The 20,823-nt window shown below is 38.8% G+C and overlaps 1 protein-coding gene across 5 annotated transcripts in view; it reads right to left on the reverse strand.

Moving 5' to 3' along the window:
• SH3GL3 (SH3 domain containing GRB2 like 3, endophilin A3) overlaps positions 1 to 20,823 on the reverse strand; it is a 169,824-nt gene that overhangs the window by 46,618 nt on the left and 102,383 nt on the right. For 4 of the 5 annotated variants that reach the window (XR_012517823.1, XM_010350199.3, XM_074399946.1 and 1 more), the window contains exons 2-3: positions 7,148 to 7,216; positions 1,370 to 1,442 (exon numbers count right to left, since the gene is read on the reverse strand). Coding sequence is in view for 3 of the 5 variants with exons in the window: in XM_010350199.3 (XP_010348501.1) it covers positions 1,370 to 1,442; positions 7,148 to 7,216 (142 nt within the window). In the remaining 2 variants the exon portion in view is untranslated. Of the gene's footprint in view, positions 1 to 1,369; positions 1,443 to 7,147; positions 7,217 to 20,823 lie in introns of those variants that run through there. The other variant, XM_010350204.3, reaches the window with a different exon arrangement.

Consider the following 20,823-nt stretch of genomic DNA (forward strand, 5'->3'; position numbering starts at 1 on the left):
CATAGGAAGAGACAGAACACCCCTGCCCCTACTAGTGAACGCTAGCCTTGTGTGGCTGGTCCCAGGTGCAGCTCAGCCCCTGCTCCCTAAGGAAGTAACGGGCATCACTGTCTTACCTTCCTTTACTTCCTCTGACTCAGGTAATAAGTATTTACTCATTGCTGTATTGGGCCCTGTGCAACAACACACTTGCTTATTACTGGGACTCCAGAGACAGCCTTTGCCCTCAAGGAGTTCACAGTCTACTTCCCACTGTTGGAGGGGGATGTGGGATGTAGCAGGAATGTAGGTGAGAGCTATTAAACTGGGTAAGAGGGTTCCTAAGGCTGCCTCTTCCCTAGGAATAACTGGAGACCTCTGGCCAGTGGACACTTCTATTGTTGGCCAACACCTCCTCATCCCATTCAAGGGTCAGATGTATGAGGGTGGAGTATCTGTCTGACTTCATAGTGTATTCCAGCACCCCAAAATCCTCTAGTGCAGAGAAAGCACTCATTAAATATTTGACTGACTGACATATCAGGAAAAGAAATTGGCATGGCTCATTTCAATCACTGATGCAGCCAGGGAGAAGATATTCTTATGATTTTCAAAGCTATTATCATCAATGCAATTGTAATGAACCTGCCTGGATACATCTGATAAAATTTATATTCTTAAATTTTTACTTTCTCAATTTTCAAATGGTTAGGTTTGTGCTGATTCCTACAGCCAAGGGAATCACAGGAACTCCATGCAAATAATCTCTAAAAAGGAAAGTCGGCTTCAGAAATCTACAGAACTCAAGGCTTAGGCGCCCTCTACTGGTTCCTATAATTTACAACTTGGGAAAATATCTAAGTCCCAGGATGCTGCTTGGGGACCTAGAAACCCAGACCTTCTGTGGAGAAGCTGATGTGACACTGGACGTACACTGTCTTTCATATTCACCACACCTTTCTTCTCCAGCATTTGAGCCATAAAGAGAAAGCCCTTTCAAATCCACATATACTTCTATGTATACGGTACACAAAAGCAGAATTTTAAAAAATTATAAAGAGGAAATAAGGGAGTAAAAAAAAAATTGCCAAATGTTTAGTGGCTTTCTGAAGTAACTCATAAAAAACCTTTGCTCAGCACTGCCTTGTTGCTATGACCAGAACTCCATTCGGATGATGTCAACTGAAGTTCACAGAAATAGTTGTTCTGTTTCTCATCAGTAGGACTGACTGCAACTACCTTTGGTCACTGGAGACTCAGCTTTAAAAACTGAATTTCATTACTGGGACACAGAGGACATTGTTTCTAGATTATGTCAACTAAACACCAAGTAAACACGGGTTATTAGGGTCTGTGACAGCAAATAAACAAGAGAATATTTCAACTTTACCTGGATTTGGCTGAAGATATTCAGTGGTTTTTGAAAGAATTTCTGCAACAGCTTTATTGGTAACATCTATTTTCTTAAAAGCAAAAATTTTAAAACATTAGTAAATGACAAACTCAATACATTCACAGAACAAATAGAAGAGTAATTTTCATTAATTTAATTCTTATAACATCATTATGATGATTTTATCCAAATGAATGTTTTCAACATTTTTGGGAGAGGCAATATTTTTTCAGTTTTTGATTTTGGAACATCCCCTCCTTCCAGTGACGTTGTAGAACATTAATTTACTTTTCCTTTTAACATTAAAATGAATATTAAGGTAATATTTAGAAAATCTGCAAAAGTTATTATGCTCCATTAGATTATTAGATATATCTGGAAGTCTCTCAAAGCTAACACTAGACATGAATCAAACTCTCCTTATCTGATAGGTGAACTTGAATTTCTATACTTATATAAGGATGCCATAATAATGATTCATATTGGCAACTAGCTCAGTAATCAACAATAAAAGAATCATAATCATTAATATTATAATACAATAAACATATTCATTTGTGCTATGGTCAGAAGATGTTAACATCAAAGTTTTCCTCAAACTTTCCCTGAAAGTTAACCCTTTATGGTTAAGACTGAATCCTTCCTTGTGCAAAACCATTCCTGGACTTTCTGGTTGTTAGTTAACCAGAGAGCTAATATGGGAATAGACAATAAAATTAAAATACAAGTTGCACTAGCTATATTTATAACATCAGTAGTCCAGGAGAAAATGTAAAGAAAAATATCTTATTCATAAAAGCAATAAAATGCATTAACAAGGAATAACTATTATGAGACATTCACAACACCTATTTGAAAAACCACATTCTTAGATGGGAAAACTCAGTTTTGGAAAGATACGCATTCTCCCCAAATTAAGATGCAAAATTCATTCAAATCCCATCATAATTTCAACTTTTTTATTTTTTGTTACAGTTTGGCAAATTGATAGTAAAGTGATTTTTCATACTATATACATGATTTAAAATATCAACCTAAGAAAAAGACTATAAAATGACTAACATTTAAAGGAGAGTATTTTGAAATACTGGAGTGGGAAGAAACTTCTAACCAGGACCTGAAACTCACATGTCATAAATAAAGACCAAAATTCTGACTCCATAAAAGCTTAAAAACTGAACAGGAAAAGACACAGTACATGAAGTTTGACAACAGCAGCCAACAAAAATATATAAAGACAAAGGGTTAGTATCTATAATATTCAAAACTCCCATTTAAACAAACTAGAAAGAAGGAAAAGGCTGGGCAAGGTGGCACACACCTTAGACTGAGGTGGGTGGGTCACCTGAGGTCAGAAGTTCAAGACCAGGTTAGCCAACATAGTGAAACCCGGTCTCTACAAAAATACAAAAATTAGCCAGGCATGATGGCGGGTGACTGTAATCTCAGCTACTTGAAAGGCTGAGGTGGAAGAATTGCTTGAACCCAGGAGGCAGAGGTTGCAGTGAGCCGAGATTGTGCCACTGCATTTCAGCCTGGGCAACAGAGCAAGAGGAAAAACACAAGCTACCTACAAAGATTTGAAAAAATATTCACAACTGTAAATAAAAAGGAGGTACTTTACACTCTCCATATTGTTAAAACATTTTTAAAATCAATTATACCCAATATCAGCTATTATATGGGTATGGAGTAATGGGTCATTTCATACACAACAGGAATGCAAAAGGATACGTTTTTGGAGATCAAGGCAGAAGTTCTTATTAATAGGCATATTAATGAGCCAGCTATTATATTTCTAAGGATTTATCCTTTTAGAAACACATCAGCAAATTGCAGTGAAGGGAAAAACATGTTCATTAGGCCATTTTATGTAATATTGAAAATGGAAATCAATAGGAGACTGAATGGATAATTTATGAAACATCCAAGTAAAGGAATACTCTTTAATCTTAAGGAAAAAAAAGTAAGGAAGATCAATATTCAAAGTACATTGCTAAGGAAGAAAGCAAGCTGCAGAGCGATTTATAATGAAGACATCATTTTTGTAATTTAGAAAACTATGATCTGGCCAGGGTCACAAGTTTGCAACAAATCGATCTTGTCCACCCTGAAATGGTATTTGTTCCCCCTTAGCTAAATACATTAATTTTGGCTAAATACATTAATTTGGAGCCCCAGGAAAGTTTTAAAAGACAGTGCAGAAATGATTAAAAAAAAAAAAAAAAGGGAGTCAAACCTGTATTACTGATACTCATGTGCTGTGTGTGCAAGTGGGCATGTGTGTGTGTGTTTGGCCTAGTAACAAGTTTTGTGACTTTGAGCTCTCTTTGGTGTGTTCAGCTGTTTGCCAAGATCTTTGAAATATTTAAGAGAATCCAATAACCTAAATGTTTATGTCTTAGAGTTACAAGAAATATAAGGGCTTAGGAAAATGCTGTTACAGATTTGATGTGAAGTTGGAGGGAATCCTACACATTGCCTTGGTGATTATAGTTTGAAATGTCTAAGATAATTTGCTTAATTTTATAACTGGTGGTAAATATTTAGGATTGAATCTGTTAAGCTTATGGGTTAATTAACGCAACCTCAAATGAAAATTAACTATAAGATTATCATCCTATAGCACAAGTACTAAATTTGGAAATAAGATTCATAAGTTCAGCCTAAAGCTGAAGAAGAATGAGGATTTTAGATTTACAATGTAATAAATTAGATATTAAATAAAACAAAACTTATACAACCCTTTTGGACATGAAAAGTCACCAGAAAGCTAAGGGTCACCTCAGAATGATGACGATGATGAGAGGAATTAGAGTGGGGGCATTTTCTACTTCAGATGTTTTTATAACTTTTGAAACAAAAAAGCCCAAGAAACAAATGACCAAAAATTTGCAAGTCCTCATGGGCCCTGGCATGGACATACTGGGGCTGCCACTCACCAGCCCAAGCATCAAAGCTAGAAATAAACCCTTTACAAATTGAAGAGTAAACATGTTGGCTAATGTGGACAGTCAAGATGAGCATCAAAAAAACAACAACAACAACAACAACAACAAAACAAACAAAAACTCATGTAGCTTAACAAAATCTCCCTCCTAGAATAACCAGGGACGCGCGTGTGTGTGTGTGTGTGTGTGTGTGTGAGTTAACAAAATGCTATGCAACTATCTTGCCAAACCATTAAGAAAAACAGAGAAAATCAGAGTGGTGAAAATTATTTTTGTGAGGTCAACCTGGTATGGAGGCATCCTGGTTGGTTAAGTCTGGAATTTCTGTTTAATGCTGGCATCCTGCCCACGAGGCGTCCAAAGCCTGTGCCACTGACTCCCTTAGGCCCAGCTCCTGCTTGAGAGAGCTGCTAGCACCTCTCATTTCTGATGCTTATTTATGGTATTCTCTTTTTAAAAAATGCTATCAGTGGCCATATCCTCTTTCTCCTTCCTTAAGTAATTTGTGTTTTTTCCTTTTTCTCCCTCTTGGTCAAACTTGGTAGAGGTTTGTTGTTTTCAGGCTTTCAAAAGCTCTTGGTTTTATTGTTTCTATCTTTTTGTGGTTGTTTTCTATTTCACTAATCTGTTTTTAATTTATATTGATTTCTGCTGCCTACCTAGAGTGATTTAATTTGCTGTTGATTTCCTAGCTTCTTGGATTGCATGATTTATTCATTTTTCTCCCAACATTTATTTTCTTTAAATACATTTAAAATTTAGCCACATATCACAGGTTTTGACATACAGAATTGCCACTTGTGCCTAAATAATGTCATTTTACTTTCCATTTGCTCTTTAAAAATTATTTTTACATATTTTTAAATTTCCAAAGCTGCACCTTCCCTCACAATTTTTGCATTCTATGGTATCACTTTGGAAAATTTTACTGAGTTTTTTTCTGTAACCTAGTACAAAATTCATTACTTTATTTGTTCCAAAGGAATTTGAAAAAAAATGCACATTATCAATTTTGAGGATGCAGATATTTATATTTATTTATAATCAAAGTTATTAATCATATTCAATGCAAATCATGAGCCTATTGATTATCGTCAGTTTAATCTATTTTATGAGAGAGGTATGTGAAGTCTACTTCTATCTTTATCAACTATCCATGTATTTCTCACAGCTCCTACCTTACAAATTCAGATGCTATGTTATGTAGTGCAGAATGGTTCATAACTATTATAATTTCCTGATAGACTACACTGACTATCTTTTTATAATTAAAAAGCTTTTTTCATTTAGTGCTTCTCTTGTATCAACTTTTATTTTGATTTTACTATTCTTCCTCTATTTTTATATGGTTAACATTTATTACAGAATATATTTTCCTATTACTTTCTCATTCCTGTATCATGTTTTAGGTGGGTCTAATACTATCTAATGCATCTCTTCTGGGAGGTTTTTAAAACTTCTGGTCATGTTTCCATGCTTTTCAACGCTGTAATAAAACAGATAATAGATTTTATATTTTTTTCTGTAACTCACTGGGGTTTTGGAGAGAAAAGGAGGTAAGCAAGAAGGATCTCAATCCATCAGCTGACACTAAAACTCTTGGAAAAATGCTTTCAAATTTGACATTTCAACTGGATCGTTTTGTTAGTAACAAAGCAACACATCACAGCTTTGTATGTTAAGGGTTTTTTAAGTAATTTATAGTATGTTAACGGTGTGAACATGTTTCTATGGATTTAAGACTCAGAAATTAAGTTTTTTTTCGAAAGCAAAAACAAAATAAGCTTTTACTCCTCAAGGCATTAAGATTTCTAGACACTTAATAGCTCTCATCCAGAAAACAGAGAACTCCCTGAAAGACGAGCTGGCCAGAGCCAAGGCATCCTGATGAGATACTCTCCCAGGCTGTACCCAGCCCAGGGCTGGAATTCCTTCCCCAGCACCTGCTGACATCTCTGCTACCTGCCTTGATGTTGCACCTGAGGGTGGATGCCTTGCTTCATTTCCTCCCTCTCTCCTCTGGGAGGGTCTAATTATTAAATCAAGGCTATGTTTAAAAGGCCCAGACAATGAGGAAGGAAACAGTATCTTGTTAATGCTGGTGGTTCTAGTTCTACCTCCACATCAGTAACTCCACACAGCTGACTGGGACTCTGTTAAGAGACAGATATGATAGCATTTTTCTTTAGAGCACGTTACAATTATTTCTGTTCCAAGCCAGTCATATTTTTTCTAAGTTATTTCAAATACGTTAATGTTTGCAGTATTCTCACAACATCCATGTGAGGCAAGGAGGGCACACTTATCATCCCTGTATCAGTTCCAAAAGATAAATTAACGTATCCAAGTTCACACTGCTAGTTCTAGTGGCAGAACCAGGAGAAAAGTTATTTATTATGCAGCTCCTGCAACACATAGGAACAGAGCCTGAGTCCCCCACATGGTGACTAAATCATTATGCATTTGAAAAATCTTGTTCCAGAAATACATTTTGATTATCTAAAACATGCACTACCAATTACTTTGGCCTTGCAATTACTACCAAGATTACCCATCTTTTGCACATTCTGACTTCTGGCCACTAGAGGGAACCAGTTAGCTACATCGATCTCATTACTCCACTTGCCCAGGCTAGATGTGGCTACAGAGGGAGGATCTGATTTCGGCTGGGATGTCGGAAAGCACTGCCTTGTGGATTGCATAATCCACATCTATAGTTAAACAGCCTAGATTTCCACTCGAATATTCTTTACAATAGCAGTATATCTCATATCACAATGAAAGTCAGTTTCTAATCAATTTACATATGAAAATACTCTCTTACCCTTTCCATGTCAAGAAACTCGTCGTCTAGTTTAGTTCCTTCAGCACCACTTATTTTTTCACTAAACAGCTGCAGAAATAAACATAAATAATTGCGTTGTACAATGATTTATCACCGTTTCTGACCTAAATCATTAAAAACAAAAACAAAAAAAAACTTGGATTCAACTTGTTGGATTTTTTTGAACAAAGTCCTTTAAGAAAATTGTTGGACCCCCAGGGTGACCATATCTAAAGGCATAGGAAGACATACATTTCTCATGCAGTCAGCAGATGTTTACTATGCACCTACTATATGTAAAACACATGGCAAGTGCTGTAAGACAAAGGCAAGAGAGATACTTGTCATCAAGGAACACAGTTCAGCAGAAGAGTCAACACACAAACATTCAACTAAAAAACAAGGAAGGAACAATAAGAACCACTGAAAACTAATAGTACTAGATACAAATTATTGTAAATGCACTAAGTGGTAGACACTTCGGTGATGCACAGAGTGAGCTCTGAGAGCCCACAGCACTGGGAGTGGGTTCATGCAGGATCTGTTTTCTAGAAGATGTGGCATTTGAGCCGGCTTTTTAAGGACAGGGAACATTTTTTTTTTTTTGAGAGGGAGTTTCGCTCTTGTTACCCAGGCTGGAGTGCAATGGCGCGATCTCGGCTCACCGCAACCTCCGCCTCCTGGGTTCAGGCAATTCTCCTGCCTCAGCCTCCCGAGTAGCTGGGATTACAGACACACGCCACCATGCCCAGCTAATTTTTTGTATCTTTAGTAGAGACAGGGTTTCACCATGTTGACCAGGATGGTCTCGATCTCTTGACCTCGTGATCCACCCGCCTCAGCCTCCCAAAGTGCTGGGATTACAGGCTTGAGCCACCGCGCCCGGCTAAGGACAGGGAACATTTCATCGGGCAGCACTGAAGGCAAGGCCTTCTGGGATGAGGGACCATGAAGAAAAAGAGCCAGAGGCAGGAATGGATAGGACAGGTTTCCTCAGCCTCAGTTCTACTGATATTTATAGCAGATAATTCTCTGTTGTGGGGGCTGTCCTGTGCACTGCAAGATGTTTAGCAGCACCCCCGGTCTCTACTTGCTAAAGGCTAGTACTGCATGCATGGACACACACACACACACACACACACACACACCCCACACACAGTTGTAACAACCAAAAATGTTGCCCAAGAGCTGAGGACAATTTGTATATGGCCAATGTGTTCAAAAGACAGCAATAAATTGTGTTTAACTGTGAAAACTAGTGCAAGGGAGAATGGAGGAAAATAAAATCTGAAAGTCAGGCAACGCCCAGAGCACAGATTCTCAAATGCCAAGCTAAAGGGTATGAGTGAGAGATCCCTAAAGAGTCTTCATCAAACACAGTTAGAGAAACCCTTTAGAAAAGCAAGTCTGGCACCAGTTCAGTTGGATTAAACAACGAGGAAGACAAATGGGAAGAAGAAAATATGTTCAGTCATTTTCTTTAGCAAAATACATTAACATCTGTTTATGCCTTTAAAATAGTACTATGAATATACAAATCCTTAGTAAGGGAAGTGCCATCAATTAATGGTGAAAAGACTGCAGGTTGTTTTAAACCCAAGTGTAGTAACTACTACTATTACACATGCAGTATTACAATTTAATAGGAAGAATCTAAGTGAAGACAGTATTTAACTTAAATTTGAAGTGTGAGAAGGGATTTCTTGAAGAAAACAGATATAGAAGACTATTAAATGGCCAGGGTTCTCCATCCTCCTTGTCCTGAGTCTCTGCAGTTCCTCCCAGCTAGAGCTGGAGTCTATCTCCCTAACCAGTGAATCTGGGCTGGGCTCGTGACTTGTTTTGACCACACAGAAACAAGCCTTGCTAGACAATAATAGATCTTGTGTGCTTCCACCCACTCTCTTTAAACACCGTTGCTACCCTGTGAATAAGCCCAGACTAATTTACTGGAGAGAAACAAGCAGCCCAGACACCCAGCAAGGAGACAACCAGTCCATCCTCAGAATCAGAGCCACCCGGCTGAGACCAGCCCCACCTGTTGAGGCATGGAAACAGGAGTCCAATAAACAGTGTTGCTTTAAACCACTGAATTTTGGGGTGGTTTGCCACATAACAGAAGTTATCTGGTACACTAGACAAGAATCCTTACTTTACAGGCTGAGTACAAAAGTCAGAACTATCCTAATGTCTTGATACAAGGCATAACTTTCAATAGGAAAAATCAAAAATCTCATTTCCACACACCAAGCAGTGTTGTAACAGATGTATCCATCAGTTAGCTCTCCTAAACATTTTCGTTGTTGTTCAGTAGTGACATCATTGAACATATTGATTCTCAACTTTGAAGATAATAGTCTGAGAATCTAAGGAAAGTTACACAATCTCTCCTGGGGTGGGGAGTGGGGCCTCCACATTTTGTTGCCATGGTAGATTGCAAAAGTGTCCACAGGTTTTGCAGCTCCTCCTGTTAAGAAGTTAAATCTATTTTTCCACCCTTCGACTTGCTTGGGCAGATGGAAGAGTGTAAACCACACTGTATAGCTATAAAGTTCAAATCAGTACCTACCAAGAGGCTCTACAGATACTTCTGCTCCCTCTCTGGAGTCTGCTGTCACCATCTCCACCTGACTAAGTCTGGGCTGCCTTGTTGGAGAATGAAAGACCACGTGGATCAGAGATCAGCCATCTCACCTGAGCAACCTTGGACCATCAAGCCCTCAGCTCACCTGGCAGCTGACCAGCAACAGGTGAGTGAGCCCAGCATGGATCAGCCATACCAGCCCACCCACTCAGTGCCCCCAGCCCAAATTGCTGACCCACAGGATCATAAACTAAATGAACATTTTTTGTCTTAAGTCGCTGTGTTTTGAAATAGCGCGTTATACAGCAAAAGCTGACTGATACAGTGGCCTGTCATTTCCTATAACTGCTGAAACCACAGAAGACCACATGTAGATTCACATTTTAAAATAACCATTTGAAAATCCCTTTGGCTTGAAGAGTTGGACCTGAAATCTCTTTAATTCGAACCAGTTCTCACTTGTTCAGGTTTTACTTGTTCTATTTTCAGAAAGCAAAATGTCTAATAGAAGGAGTAATGTTTCTACTTTCAAGAACAGAAACTAGTTACATGAATATATCTTGTTTGAAAAGACAACATACGGGATCATTTTCAACAGGAGTCACAGGTAAGAGTCATGATCATTCCTTTCTGCTGTTCTTGAATTTCCCAGTGATGTTTAGCTGTTTGATACCGTAAGTATAAATACAGATATAGCATTAGCTGTTTAAGCCACTCAATTGTATTTCAGAGGTCAATGAACAAATACTGTTTGTTGAGCATCTACTATGTGTAGGGACATGACAGGTACTTTTGATAGAAAGATAAAAAGATAGACACGATTCCTACAGGGCACCTGGCCTCATTCCAGGGTTACAGGGTTATTTAGGTGCTGGAAGCTAAATATAAATACTCAAGCTTCTACTTCTGGTGAAAATGACTATTTAAATTCAACTCTGATGCACTCCCCATGCTCTGAACACATAGTAAGGATAGATTAAGTACCAAAGTATGCACTCCCTATGCTGTGAATACATAGCAAGGATAGATTAAATATCAAAAAAAGAAAACCAGAAAGATAAGCAATGCTGAAAAACAAAATAAACATTTTTGTGAACGTGAAAATGAACAGAAACACACTGCGATGAACAAGGTTGAAGCCTCGGGCCTGCTGGGCTTCTTGCTCGCACATAGGCTGTAAGAGCCAGCAGTCTGCTTCCTGCTGAGTACAGAGGGATCTAAAAGCGCTCCATGAGACCAGAGTCTGTGTTCAAGTTCTGCTTACAGCTGGGGTGGAAAAGCAAATGAGGCTGGAAAAAACATATTCAGATGCAAACCCCTGTCTGATGCTACCACATGTGGCAATCCGCAGGCCCAAGGAGACTGAAGAACAAAGAATCAGTCAAATTATACTCCCTCCCCCAAGCCCCAGCTCTGTGGCTGGATCCAGATATCCCCAATATCACCACAGAACAGAAACCATGTTTCTGTACTGGGGCCTTGGGAAGCTGAGTGGAAGAAGCCACAATCACTAGACAGATGTGAGCACAAAAGAGGTTAAAAGAGAAGTTAAAAGTGACAAAAAGACACTCCCCACAAAATTAAACTTCATCCTAGATCTAAATTCTAAGGCACATGAATAAAATATAACACCAAGAAAGACAGTCAACAAAATTATGTAACATGAATTCACTTCTAGTGAAAATAATTTTATGAAACAATATAATACTTTCTAATGTGTGTTTAAGATATTTTTAAAATGATAAAGGAATAACTTCTATTAATGAAGAGCAAGCAATTATACAAAAGAACAAAAATGTTAAAGACAGATATAAAACCTTAGAAACAAAAAGTATTATACAGTCATAAAAATGAAAAACCCAACAGATGTGACAAACTCCAGCCTGGGCCCAATCAAGAGAGAACTCGTAAGCTAGAAAATATTAATAAAATAAAATATCAATTAATCAATAAGAAGGATAAGTGAGAGATTCCAAGATATATCCAACAGGAACTCCAGAAAAAAGGACAGAATACAGGAGAATCAACACTTAAGAGTAAAATGGCTCTTTTCTCTCCTGTAATTGAAGGAAGATAGGAGTCTACAGCTTGGAAGTACACTCAAGTACCATGCAAGATGAGTATTAACTCACACCTAGATACAGCAAAACCTTAAGAATAAACAATCCTAATCCTAAAACTATCACAGGGGAAAAAAACATCCAAAGTGATAATAAGATTGATAGCAGATTTCTCTTCTACAACAGCAGATGCCAGAGAACAACGAAGGAATGGCTTCAAAGTGCTAAGGAGAAATTGGCTGAGTGCGGTGGTTTATGCCTGTAATCCCAGCATTTTGGGAGGCCAAGGTGGATGGATCACCTTGAGGTCAGGCGTTTGAGACCAGCCTGGCCAACATGGCAAAACCTTGTCTCTACTAAAATACAAAAATTAGTCGTGTGTGGTGGCACAATAAAAACCTAGAATTTTCTTGTCTCCTTAAACTGCTGTTTAAGAGCAATGCCAGGTGTCACGGCTCGAGCCTGTAATCCCAACAGTTTGGGAGGCTGAGGCAGGCGGATCACCTGAGGTCAGGAGTTTGAGCCCAGCCTGGCCAACATGGAGAAACCCCATCTCTACTAAAAATACAAAATTAGCTGGGCATGGTGGTGCATGCCTGTAATCCCAGCTACTCAGAAGGCTGAGGCAGGAGAATTGCCTGAACCCAGGAGGCGGAGGTTGCAGTGAGCTGAGATTGCGTCATTGAATTCCAGCCTGGGCAACAAGAGTGAAACTCCGTCTAAAAAAAACAGCCGGGCACGGTGGCTCAAGCCTGTAATCCCAGCACTTTGGGAGGCCGAGGCGGGTGGATCACGAGGTCGAGAGATCGAGACCATCCTGGTCAACATGGTGAAACCCCGTCTCTACTAAAAATACAAAAAATTAGCTGGGCATGGTGGCGCGTGCCTGTAATCCCAGCTACTCAGGAGGCTGAGGCAGGAGAACTGCCTGAACCCAGGAGGCGGAGGTTGCGGTGAGCCAAGATCGCGCCATTGCACTCCAGCCTGGGTAACAAGAGCGAAACTCCGTCTCAAAAAAATAAATAAATAAATAAATAAAATAAAATCAATAAGAAGGATAAGTGAGAGATGAGTTTAAAAATAGTAAAATCAGGCCGGGCGCAGTGGCTCACGCCTGTAATCCCAGCACTTTGGGAGGCCGAGGCGGGTGGATCACGAGGTCAAGAGATCGAGACCATCCTGGTCAACATGGTGAAACCCCGTCTCTACTAAAAATACAAAAAATTAGCTGGACATGGTGGCGTGTGCCTGTAATCCCAGCTACTAAGGAGGCTGAGACAGGAGAATTGCCTGAACCCAGGAGGCGGAGGTTGTGGTGAGCCGAGATTGCGCCATTGCACTCCAGCCTGGGTAACAAGAGCGAAACTCCATCTCAAAAAAAAAAAAAAAAAAACGTAAAATCAAAAGAGTTAAAAATAATAAAATCAAAATAAAAGAGTTTAAAAAAATAAAATCAATAAGAAGGATAAGTGAGAGATTTAAACTCTCCACTTTAAATACACAAAATACACTCTTATTAGCACCACATCACACCTACTTACAGGTTTAAATGAAATCTTGGTTGGCTGCTTGTAACTTTCTTCCCTCATTTTTTTCCGTCTCCATAATTAAGCACAATTATTGGGATAAAAGAGGTTTTCAATATCCATTTTTAGACCGCATTCTAGCCTGGCCAATAAAGCAACACTTCAGTCCTCTCTCCCTCTTCCTCTTACTTCCTCTCCTTCATTGTTTTTTTTTTCTTTCTGTCTGTCTTTCTTTTTTTTCTTTCTTTTTAAATGAATAAATAAAAATTTAAAAAATAAAATAAAATCAGCCTGACATAGTAGCGTGTGCCTGTAATCCCTGCCACTCAGAAGGTCAAGGTGGGAGAATCGCTTGATCCAGGACACAGAGGTTGCAGTGAGCTGAGATCACACCACTGCACTCCAGCCTGGGTGACAAAGTGAGACTCCATTTCAAAAAAGAGAGAGAGGAAAGAACAAAATAAAGACATAACCAGACTTTACAGACTCAAGTAAGAGTGATGCTAAAGAACCACACCAAGGAAATAAAAACTGAAAGAAGAGGGAAAGCACGGACCATATGAAACAATGATGAGAACAGAAATTGAGAAACTATGGCAGTAAATTTACCATTGAGTAAAGGCAAACAAGCAAAAACCAATGTGTCTGAGTTTGCACAAGGGTAAAATTAAAACCTAAAGCAATAATAAGACAAAAATGGGGAAGGGTGTTGAGTGGATACTTCAAGCATACTACTGAGGTTCATGTGTGTTCAGGAGGTGAGAAACGGGCATAACTTTAGACATCATTAAAATAATGCACAGCAGGTATCTGTGTTATATAACTAATGGTAACTCCTAAAAACACAAAACTATGAAACGCATATAGTACTATGCATGTTGTAACGTAGTATCCATACTAGCACAGTGGTAGAAAACCAGTATTTTTCAACCCAAAAGAAAACAAGGGAAAAGAAGAGAGGGGAAGAAGGAATGGCAAATAGAAACCACAAAATAAGATAGTAATAAGTCTAAATAGATCAGTAATGATTACAGCTAGTGCTCGACTTATGACCACGATTGGTTCCGACAGACCGGTCGTAACACGATTTGGGCTTAAGTTGAGTAGGCTATATGTACAGTACTGTGAAATGATGTTATAAAAATCTTTATGTCATATTTTATCATAATTTTCTTTCATTATTGTTATATATCATAATTTTCTTTGTTCATTTTATGCCATATGTATCATCTCTACACCATTTTGTTTCTTATTTTTACATTCGTCAGGTTTAAGCAAAACACTGCATTATCAGTACAACTGGTTTAATATTTGCAAAACATACAAAATTACAAAATACAAGTGCATACAAAAATACAAAATACAGGTGTAAAAAATACCATAGGAAACATGTCGCACTGTCATATGCCCAGCTGGGCAACATTTGCGCTGCCAGACGCGGAGCAGTCGTGGCTAGCGATTGTGGTCGTAAAGTTGAACGGTCGTAAGTTGCATAGGTCATAAGTCGATCAATACATGTATATAATTGGATTAAATTCAACATACTAAATAATAATAATGTGAATTTTAACAATCCAGCTATATACATCTTCTAAGAGTCCCAACTAAAACACAACACATAGAAAGACTGAAAAGACAAAATGTACATACTAGGAAAATGCTAATCAAAATAAAGCCTGTAATAATACTATCAGACAAGAAGTAACTTTTTTTTTTTTTTGAGACAGGGTTTCACTTTGTTGCCCAGGCTGGAGTGCAGTGGTGTGATCTCAGGATTAGCTGGGACCACAGTTGCACACCAGCATGTCTGGCTAATTTTTATATTTCTGTAGAGATGGGGTTTTTCTATGTTGCCCAGGCTGGTCTTGAGCTCCCAGACTCAAGAGATCCTCCCACCTCCACCTCCCGAAGTGCTGGGTTTCAGCTGTGACCCACTGTGCCCAACCTAAGAAATACCTTCCTAAGGCAAATCATTAATAGGAATAGAGACTCAATGTAATAATAAAAGGAGCAATCCACCAAAAATTTTATAATAATGATATTGTTTCCACTAATAGCATAACTTCCAAAAATATGAAGCAAAAATGAAATACTGAAACTGATAAACCCGCAATTGTAGCAGGAGCTTTAATACAACTCCATCAGAAAACTGACATATCAAATATGATAAAAATTGAAAAAGATATTATCAGAATGACCAAAACAACAACCTTGGTCAAATACTATGCACATATACACATATTCCCCAGCCAATAAATTTAAAAATATATATTTTCCTTGAAAGTACAGATAGAACATTATAAAAACTGACCATATATTATGTTGTTGCAAAATATTATATTAAAAGTAGTGGCAAAAACTGCAATTACTTTTGTACCAACCCAGTAGTAGGTCACAAAGTCAATCAATACCATATAAAGCATATTTATTATGTTTTGGGTTTTTTTTAAATATAATGTAATTAAATTAGGAACCAACAATAAAAATAAACACGTCAGCACAAAATTTTTAAATTCTGTCCTAAATAACAGATTAAAAGGAAAGGATCCAAGACGGCCAAACAGGAACAGCTCTGGAGTGCAGTTCCCAGAAAGAACAACGCAGAGGGCGAGTGCCCACTGCATTTCCAAACAGATTTTCACTGTCCACAGACCAGGAGATTCCTGGGCGGAAAAGTGCCATAAGTTTTCAGCATGGCAGTTTCAGCTGGTGCCAGGCTGGCGCATAGAAACTCACACAAATATGGGTGGTCGTTTCAACTGGCACCTGGAACATCTGGAAGACAGAGCCGCCCATTAAACTGAAAGGGAGGGAGCAGAGACAGGGAGCCAGGCAATCTAACTCAGTGGGTACCACCCCCACAAAACAAGCAACTGGAAACACTCTGGATTGAGAGTTTTGCAGCAAGTGCAGCTGGACACAGGGTGGTCCAGCTCAGTGCAGGGAAGGCGACTACCACTAATGAGGCAGTCCGCCACCACCAAGGCAGTTCACATAGCAGTTGGGCAGAGCCTGTGACAGCTCAGCAATGCCTCCGCTGGCAGACTGTGACTAGACTACTCCATGCAGGGCAGGGCATCTACGAAAAAAGGCAGCAGCACAACAGGAACTTATAAATAAAGCTGACCTTCCTAGGACAGAGCACTTGGGAAAAGAGGTGATTATTAGTTTCACTGCAGCAGACTTAAAAGTACCTGCCCAGCAGCTCTGCATGGAACAATGGAGCTCCCAGCACAGCACCTGAGCTCCTACAAGGGACAGACTATCTCCTCAAGCAGCTCCATACCCAAAGAGACACCTCATAAAGGAGACCTCAGGCCAACATCTGGAGGGTACCCTTCTGGGATGAGGATAGTAGAGGAAAAAACCAGCAGCAACCCTTCCTGTTCTGCAGCCCCCACATGTGATCCCCAGGCAAGCAGGGTCTGGAGTGGACCTCCAGCAGTCCTGCAGCAAAGGGGCCTGACCGTAACAAGGAAAACTAAGAAACAGAAAGAAATAACTTCATCATCAACAAAAACGATGTCCACTCAGAGACCCCATCCGAAAGTCACCAACCACAAAGACCATAGGTAGATAAAGCCACTAAGATGGGAAGAAACCAGCACAAAAAGGATGAAAACACCAAAAACCAGAATGCCTCTCCTCCTCCAAAGGATCACAACTCCTCACCAGCTAGGGATCAAAGGTGGATGGAGAATGAATCTGATGAACTGACAGAAACAGGCTTCAAAAGTTGGGTAATAATACACTTCTCAAAGCTAAAAAAACATATGCTAACCTAATGCAAAGAAACTAAGAACCTAGAAAAAAGGTTAGATGAGATGCTAACTAGAATAAATAGCTTAGAGAAGAATATAAACAACTTGATGGAGCTGGAAAACACAGCACAAGAACTTCATGAAGCATTACACAAGTTTCAATAGCTAAATCGACCAAGCAGAAGAAAGGACATCAGAGATTGAAGAGCGACTCAATGAAATAAAGTAAGAAGGCAAGAATAGAGAAAAAAAGAATGAAAAGAAATGAACAAAGGCTCCAATAAATACAGGATTATGTGAAGAGACCTAATCTACATTTGATAGGTATACCTGAATATGACAGAATGAATCCAAGCTGGAAAACACTCTTCAGGATATTATCCAGGAGAACTTCCCCAACCTAGCAAGGCAGGCCAACATTCAAGTACAGGAAATACAGAGAACACCACAAAGATATTCCTCAAGAAGACCAACCCCAAGGCACATAATCGTCAGATACACCAGGGTTGAAATGAAGGAAAAAACACTAATAACAGCAAGAGAGAAAGGTCAGGTTACCCACAAAGGGAAGCCCATCAGACTCACAGCTGATCACTCCGCAGAAACCCTATAAGCCAGAAGAGAGTGGGGACCAATATTCAACATCCTTAAAGAAAAGAACTTTCAACCTAGAATTTCATATCCAGCCAAACCAAGCTTCATAAGCAAAGAGAAAGAAAATCCTTTATGAACAAGCAATTGCTGAGAGATTTTGTCACCACCAGGCCTGCCTTACATGAGCTCCTGAAAGAAGCACTAAACAAGGAAAGAAACAACCAGTACCAGCCATTCCAAAAACATACCAACTGGTAAAGAACATCGACACAATGAAGAAAATGCAAACTAATGAGCAATACATCTAGCTAGCATCAAAATGGCAGGATCGAATTCACACATAGCAATATTAACCTTAAACATAAATGGGCTAAATACCCCAATCAAAATACACAGTCTGGCAAACTGGATAAAAAGTCAAGACCCATCGATGTGCTGTATTCAGGAAACCCATCTCACATGCAAGGACACACATAGGCTCAAAATAAAGGGATGGAGAAAGATTATCAAGCAAATGGAGAGCAAAAAAAAAAGCTGGAGTTGCAATCCTAGTCTCCGATAAAATGGACTTTAAACCAACAAAGATCAAAAGAGACAAAGAAGGGCATTTACATAATAGTAAAAATATCAATGTATCAAGAAGAACTAACAATCCTACATATATACACACCCAATACAGGAGCACCCAGGTACATAAAGCAAGTTCTTAACGACCTACAGAGACTTAGACTCCCACACAATATCAGTGGGAAACTTTAACACTCCACTGTCAATATTAGACAGATCAACGAGACAGAAAATTAACAAGGATATCCAGGACTTGAACTCAGATCTGGACCAGGAGGACCTAATAGAGATCTACAGAAATCTCCACCCCAAGTCCACAGAATATACATTCTTCTCAGCACTGCATTGCACCTACTCTAATACTGACCACATAATTGGAAGTAAATTACTCCTCAGCAAATGCAGAAGAATGGAAATCATAACAGTCTCTCAGACCACAGGGCAATCAAATTAGAACTCAGAATTAAGAAACTAACTCAGAACCACAGAGCTTCATGAAAACTGAACAACTGGCTCTTTAATGTTAACTGGATAAACAATGAAATGAAGGCAGAAATAAAGATGTTCTTTGAAACCAATGAGAACAAAGACACAACAGACCAGACTCTCTGGGACACATTTAAAACAGTATCTAGAGGGAAATTTATATTAATAAATTTCCTTCCCACCAGAGAAGCAAGGAGAGATCTAAAATTGACACTCTATTGTCAAAACTGGAAGAGCTAGAGGGGCAAGATCAAAAAAACTCAAAAGCTAGAGGAAGACAAGAAATAACTAAGATCAGAGCAGAACTGAAGGAGATAGAGACATAAAAAACCCTTCAAAAAATCAATAAATCCAAGAGATAGTTTTTTGAAAAGATAAACAAGATAGACTGTTAGCCAGATTAATAAAAAAGAAAAGGGAGAAGAATCAAATAGATGCAATAAAAAGTGACAAAGGGGAAATCACCACCGATTCCAGAGAAATACAAACTAGAATCAAGTATCTGATTTGATACAAACAACTCTATGCACAAAAACCAGTAAACCTGGAAGAAATGGATAAATTCCTGGATACTCGCACCCTCCCAAGCCTAAACCAGGAAGAATTTGAAACCTTGAACAGACCAGTAACAAGGGCTGAAGTTGAGGCAGGAATTAACAGCCTACCAACCAAATAAAGTCCAGGTCCAGATGGGTTCACAGCCAAATTCTACCAGACATACAAAGAGGAACTGGTACCATTCCTTCTGAAACTATTCCAAACAATCCAAAAAGAGAGAATCCTTCCCAAACCATTTTATGAGACCAACATCATCCTAATACCAAAACATGGCAGAGACTCAACAAAAAAAATAAAACAGCAGGCCAATATCCATGATGAACATAGATGCAAAAATCTTCAATAAAATACTGGCAAATCAATTGCAACAGCACATCAAAAAGCTTATCTATCACGATCAAGCAGGCTTCATTCCAGGGATGCAAGGCTGGTTCAACATACGCAAGTCTATAAATGTAATCTATCACATAAACAGAACCAAAGACAAAAACCTCATGATTATCTCAATAGATGCAGAGAAGGCCTTCAACAAAATTCAACAGCCCTTTATGCTAAAAACTCTCAGTAAACTAGGTATCGAAGGAACATATCTCAAAACAATAAAACCTACTTAACGGCAAACCTACAGCCAGTATCATGCTGAATGGGCAAAAACTGGAAGCATTCACTTTCACAGGCCCATTGGAAAGCAGAAACACGAACAGCACATCCACTATGAGATCAATACTATTCTGTAATAGAGATGTAGAACTTGCCATTAAAACCCACATGGAAGGAAGCAATTATATAAGTGAGACGGTGCCAAGAAAGTTCCAGAACAAAGCCTAGAAGGATATCTGGAGTTCACCAGGGAGATAAGAAGAAAAGTGGCATTTTTATCAGAAATAGCATAACTAAGAAATGACTCATTAAAAAATAAAGAGTTCAAATAGATTAGTAATGATTATGTATATAATTGGATTACATTCAACAGATCAGATAATACTAGAGTGGATTTTTAAAATTCAGCTATATGCAGCTTCTAAGAGATGCATATAGCATAATAGGAAACAGCATAACAATGCAAAAAGGGTAATGGATATGAAAGACTCAGCTTAAATAGGAACACTTTTACACTGTTGGTGGGAGTGTAAATGAAAAGGAACAGATAGGCAGACATGCAGGGCCACACCATGAGGCTGAACTTAATTCTGGGGCCAATGGAGACTTTTAGGAAGGTAAGTGATAAGAACAGATATGAGTTTTAGAAAGATTAGTCAAGTGGTCCATGAGAGAATGAACTGGAGAAGAACCAGAAGGTGGACAGGCAGATCGGTTAGGAGATGACAAGAGACACATAGTTTGAAGAGGTGGACTAGGGAAAAATGCCAAAATTTCATTCTAAAACCCTCTTAATTACCTTCTTCAGCTTCAAACACAGGCTACCCTCACTCACCTATTCAGCTTCATCACAAATATTGCACCTGACCTTGGCTCACTAGACAGAAGTTGCAAATCAAAAACACAAATGGGTGACTAGTCAACATGGCTCATGTGTTTT

This window comes from Saimiri boliviensis, chromosome 5, assembly GCF_048565385.1.
Source record: "Saimiri boliviensis isolate mSaiBol1 chromosome 5, mSaiBol1.pri, whole genome shotgun sequence".
In the NCBI taxonomy this organism is placed as follows: Eukaryota; Metazoa; Chordata; class Mammalia; order Primates; family Cebidae; genus Saimiri; species Saimiri boliviensis.